This window comes from Ailuropoda melanoleuca, chromosome 2, assembly GCF_002007445.2.
Source record: "Ailuropoda melanoleuca isolate Jingjing chromosome 2, ASM200744v2, whole genome shotgun sequence".
In the NCBI taxonomy this organism is placed as follows: domain Eukaryota; kingdom Metazoa; phylum Chordata; class Mammalia; order Carnivora; family Ursidae; genus Ailuropoda; species Ailuropoda melanoleuca.
The window spans coordinates 47653295-47659294 of NC_048219.1; the positions used below are offsets into that span (position 1 = coordinate 47653295).

General features: G+C 39.0%; 1 protein-coding gene across 8 annotated transcripts in view; it reads right to left on the minus strand.

Moving 5' to 3' along the window:
* The window catches only part of SLC44A5 (solute carrier family 44 member 5), a 352457-nt gene that overhangs the window by 174327 nt on the left and 172130 nt on the right, over positions 1-6000 (minus strand). For 4 of the 8 annotated variants that reach the window (XM_034653705.1, XM_034653703.1, XM_034653709.1 and 1 more), the window contains one exon: positions 5104-5139. The exons of the other annotated variants lie outside the window; for them this stretch is intronic. In XM_034653705.1, coding sequence (XP_034509596.1) covers positions 5104-5139 — 36 coding nt within the window. The remainder of the gene's footprint in view (positions 1-5103; positions 5140-6000) is intronic. 8 annotated transcript variants of the gene reach the window in all.

The following is a 6000-nucleotide window of genomic DNA, read 5'->3' on the forward strand; positions in this document are numbered from 1 at the left end:
TAAGCCTGATTCCAAAGGGAAGAAGAAGAAGAGGAGGAGGAGGAGAAGAAAAATACAGCTTTGTCCCATTTCTATCAGAACTGCAGGTCAGGCTTTGAAGCACTGTATGACCAGTAGACTTGGTGCATGTGGTGTGCTCCCTGTGCTGGTCTTCTCAGGGGGAAAGGCCCCCTGTGCCAACTCAGAGCCAGTTCTGCCCCGGTAAATATGCACTTCCCAGGCACAGGGTTTGGTGTAAGTAGCTCCCACATCCACTGGGGGTCACTATGCTGTTCTCTGAAGTCCTACCTTGATGGTGAGGAGCAAATGGAGCCACTTGACTCTCAGCCCTGGATAGAAGATCTCATAACCCTTGCCGTTCAGGAAGACCCCACAGAAAAGCAAGGGCCATCAGCATTCCTGGCACCACAGCTCTTTTGTGTTTTATCTTCGGCCCACGGCTGGGGTTCAAAACTCCAAATCTTAAAGGACTGAGCACCACCTGGATCCACTCCTTCTTCTAGAGTAGAGCCTCCCCACCATGCTCTGTCTAGTGTCCTTTGTCCCAGAAAAACAGTCCCATGCCTGCTCAGTGCACAGAATGTATGTTGTAGCACTGGGAAAAGCAGCAAACAAGTTATCCACCTTGTGCGGGCACCTCTGTCCCTTGCCCATGAAACGCTGTTTGCTGGTGCCTGCAGGGTCTTTTGTCCTTCAAGACACCATAGGGAACGTTCTCTCCCAGTGCGACCCAGAAGATCTCTACACCACTTTGTGCACTTTCCAGTTGGCACCCTCCTTCTCTTCCCCGGTTCACTCCCATGCACCTCACACCTGTCATGCTGCCTCCCTCAAATCGTGGAGATCCTGCCTCCAAAACTCATAATGATTTCCCGGGTGCTCCCAGTGATCTGACCTCAATATAGCTGTGTTTGAGGAATGAGGAAAGCCCACGGTCCCCCTACTTCTCTGCCATCTTAACTCTTCCCTATGTTGTACCCCAACTTTATCTGTTTTTAATAATTTTGAAGTGTAGGCAGGCAAAATCCAAACCATTTCAAGAATTATTAATGAGAGATATACACATTGCAGCTACTTAAAGTCAACTATCGAAACTAAAATGAAGGGAGTCCTATTTAACAGTGTAAGGAGACCATATATTTTAATCATTCCTTCTTCTAAAGGCTCTTGTTCACACAGATATAGAATAGCTGATCGCAATATTTTGTGCCAAGAGGCAGCCAATGCTATCCAGAAAGAGAAATAAAAGCTTCAAGGTAAGGAAAGAGCTCTTTCCCAGGGAATGAGAAGTCAACTTTACATAACATGTTTTGCCAAAAAGGAAATGTGTCCTTTTCCCTTAAATTTACATTTGCTGCCCTCAAGGTCCCTCTAGGCTCTCTGGAATTTCTATTCAGAGTCAAACCTATTTTAGCAGTAATTTTCAATTGTTATAGCTCTAGCTAACACTGATGGTCTAAGAGAAAAAATAAGGAGCAATTAAGATTATAGAAGAGTATTTTAACCCTGGCATTTTGACCCTAAGGACACCTAACACAAAATACAATCTGACCCAAGTAAAATTAGATTAAGTAAAAATTATGACAAAAGAAAGCTAGCAATGCTAAGAAAATATATAGTGAACATTTTTTTTCCTTTTTAATAAAAAATAGTTTGAAGAATCACATATTATTAATAACAACAAAAACTGCAAAAATTGACCTTAGAAGAAATTAAACTTTTAGAGAAAGGACTAACAAAAAATAAAATTGGCAACTAACTAAAACTTATGGTAAAAATTAATTGACCAAAAACTGATAATCATATCATCTTGTAAAAATTTGATGTGGAAAAACAAAAATATTTAATGAAGTTGAGGAAACTTAATGTAGATAAAAACATAATCAATGAATCAAACCTTTATTTTAAAATTGATACAGAAAATATGGAGTCTAATTAAAATAAGCTTAGTAGAATAAAAAAGGATGAAACCATAAATAGTTTAACACTGTTACACAAAAAATTAAGTAATCAAATTAACTAATAGAATTTGCTCTCCCCCACCAAATGAAAGAATGGCTTACTGACCCAAATTCATAAATGTTGATATAAATCTGATTTAAATGTTGGTGTGCAGAAACAGTCAATATAACCTCAGGTTTAAATTGGGTCAAAATGTCAGAAGCAAATTACAGGGGTCAAAAAGGCAAGGTCGAAATAGCCAATATCCAAAATAATGTGCTGTCCCCTGGGCTAATATAATATTTGCTTTTATGATTCCTACATTTATGTACTAAGAATTCTAAAACTGACTAAATTGGTATATTAAATAAAGTGTGATTAGAGGAAAAAAGGAATATTAACTCATTAGTATTTGTGCTTCAAAAATTTAAAAGGCAGTTGGTTATTTGCTCAGTTCACTACTTGATTTTGAGAACAGAAATGTAGTTATAAACAGATTCTTCTGCAGAGAATGGACTTATGTTAAAGAAAGCGTATATGTGTTTAGACCAATAGCTAAAGCATAAAAACCAGTGAGGAGGCTACTGAAAGTATGTAACGACAAAGGACAGTTGTTTGAACCAAGTGATGCAGTGGAAATGGTAAGACTAGAGGACTAGGTATGGAAGATAGGTAGACAGCGGATTTGATAGGACGTGAAGCTGAATTAATGAGTCTGGAGTAAGATAGAGCAATTGGGGCCAGCCATATAAATTTAGGAGCATGTTTATGGTCTTTAAAACTGTGGGACAAGATGAAATCACCTAGAAGAATACAAAAAGAGAAAATGTACCTTGGGGGTTCTTCAACATTCAGACTCTAAATGTTAAAGATTGGGCAGAGGAAGTGAAAACATTAGAGAGAAAGGAGGAAAACCAGGAGAGTGTGGTATCATGGAAGACAATATACCAAAAAAGAGAGAGGCTACATGGGCTGAAGGAGAATAAGGTAAGAAAGAGAATAATTCTCTACTGCAGGAACAAGATATATGTTCTCAGAAATGTGGGTAAGAAGGTGTTTCCCAGAAGTAGTGTAGTTACAATTCCAGTTGGTGTAGGGTAATGAGAGGATAGGTGGGAACAAAGTGGAGTCAGTCCCTAAAGACAACTCTAATGAGGAGTTTCTACGAGAAAAAGCAAAGAAATAGAGTGGTAGGTGGAAGATGATAAGACCGTCAATGGAGGCTTCACCAGTTTTTTTCACAGGGCTGGTATTTAGGTATGTTTATATGTAGGTGGGAATGGTGGAAGAGGGATAGGGGATAATTTCATAGCAAGGTCCTCGAGGAGCTACTAGCCACAGAGAGGACAAGGATTCCCCTTCCTTGTCAGAGCAGAGAACGTGGAGCCCATGGGATAAAGTCACCAGCTTCTCTGGGTCTCAGCTTCTTTGGAACAGGAGGCTGCTGAAGAATGTTTTCTATGGGCTAACCTCATCACTACTCAAATTCTCCCAAGCTCACCTACAGTTTTAAACACAGTTAAGCTTTCTTTAACATAAGACCCTTAAAAAGAAGTGTAAATGTTGAGTGAACAGGTCAAAGAGAAAAGACAAAAATGGCATCCAATTCATCTGCCACGCCTATTCACCCATTCAACCCCAGTTCCTGGGTATCACTCTCTCAGGATCTGGAGGTGTTTCCTCTAGTATAGCTGCACTTTCAGGTGATGCAAAACCAACAGTTCCTCCTGGGCCATGCTTCAGCAGTGAGTCCCCCTAGATATATCTTCTCTGGGAGGATGGAAATTGCAAAGGGTCTCAAGGCAATATTCTACATTGGAGTTTTTCCCTTTCTTTGAAAACTCCTATTCATCCTAGCACAATCAGTGCTCTGTGGTCCCTCTCTCCTTAGTCTGTTATATCAGAAGTGGAGACTTATTCTTCTTTGGCTCATTTATGTCACGAATCTTGTCAGAAAGATGATGATTTTATTATAGTTCTAATTACTTTATCCTCATTAAGATGAGGTTTATGAATGAAAATATAACTGATCATACTGAGCAGTAAAACATCATTTTGAATCATGATACATTTTGAATTAAAATAACTCACTAACAGAGATCTGATAGCCCAAAAGACTTGGCATCTATTTTTTCCAAAATAGGAAAAAAAAAAAATCTGCTGATACATTTTCCACCCCTAAGGTTAGAAAATCACAAATGGAAATTTACAAAATAGCTTCTACAAGTGATTATATTACCTACCTTTCCATCTTATAGGATCATATGTGATCAAATTAAATCTGTGCGATGGAACCTTAAAGACCATAAAATGCTATTATATGTGTAAGAACAAACCTTAGAATATCTACCTAGGTACAGTGAAACCTAACAAGCATCAATAAAGAGGCTTTGAGAACAGAGATAGGAAAGCGCATACATGATAACCCTTTCAGTTGAGGATTTGGGATCCAGGTACTGTTGGAAGTCACAGCAGAAAAGTACTTATTTGTGTATCTCAGGGGCAATGAAAGCACATCGGGGAAGAACAACTCTTGAAACCAGTGCTGCTCAAACTTTCAATTGCACAGGAATGACTTGAGGATCTTGTGAAAATGCAGATTCTGATTCTGTAAGACTGAGGCAGAGCCTGAGATTCTGCCTCTCTAGAAGAGCTCCCAGGCAATACCCCTGATGTTGGTCCACAGACCATACTTTGAGTAGCAAGACTCAACTCTAAGGGGCTAGCTGAGGAGTGAGACAGGTGTCACAAAAAAGAGGACTGGGTAAGATACAGTGTCATGAAACAGCCAAGAAGCTCTACAATAGAGATCTTTATCAGAAAGAGAAATTTAAATAACACATGAGTCAAGGTCATAAGCTGAGATTCAAGGATGGGAAGAAAGCAAGATGTATGGGGTGGCCTGGGTTAATGAAGCATCAGCAACTATATGACGTTCTTCCTAAAGTATTTTTTTTTTAACTCTAAAGAGAGGAAATCCCTTTAGGAGGAAGAAATCAGCTACTTGAAAGAAGGACCAAACAAGCCATGAGCAATTAGTCTTTACCAACCAAATATTTAGGTGTTCCTAGATTTTGAAAGAATCATGTATTTCTTAAATGACAGACTGTCGTGAAGAATTCTTAGACTAACTTATCACTTAACACTCAGACTATGACTTACCATAGGTCTTGTCCTCTAAGAAAGTGTCTGGTAGTTCTAGGAAAAAACATAAAGGGCAAACAAATCTTTATTTGTAGGGAGTGGGGATTCTGAAGCTCTACACCCATCTCTGACATAAAAATTCTAGTTCCTAGACTTTAACACACAGAGTAATAGGTCAGTCAGACGAGCTGAACAGATACTTAATACCCAAAGTCACTAATCACAGGCATTTAATCTTAGGAAGTCCAAAGTCCAAAAAAAGTTGCACAAAAGTACTGGAGGTAAAAGGTTTGGGGTGGGAGAATAAAGCTGTTAACGCTTCCATTTTCATCCATGCCCTGTACAAGGTGACATGCACAGTCTCAGAAAATTCAGCACCAAGAAATAAGGTGCTTTGTTTACTTTCACTTTATGTTTCTGCTTTGACCTCAGAAGATGCGTGAGTCATGAAAAACTTAACATGCATTAAATACTCTCAATTACATGCAGAATAGCCAGTAAGACTAGAGAAAAAAGATGTAACCCAAATTCTGCAGCCACACTTGAACCACATTACATGTGACCTTTTGCTTTAACGGTAGCTTGCACATGATAACTATTAATGTAGCCTATTCAATTTGGAAGATACAATTTATGGGGTTTTAAGGGGAGGAGGGAGAAGGGGGGTGGATATGGCAAGTGCCATAATGAACAATGATAGCACACTAAGGTTTTACTGTTCAAATAATCCCATAAATATGTGAAACCAAAACATTAATACTTTTTTTAATGTTTTTTTATTATGTTAGTCACCATACAGTGCATCCCTGGTTTTTGATGTAAAGTTCGATGATTCATTAGTTGTGTATAACACCCAGTGCACCATGCAATACGTGCCCTCCTTACTACCCATCACCAGCCTATCCCATTCCCCCA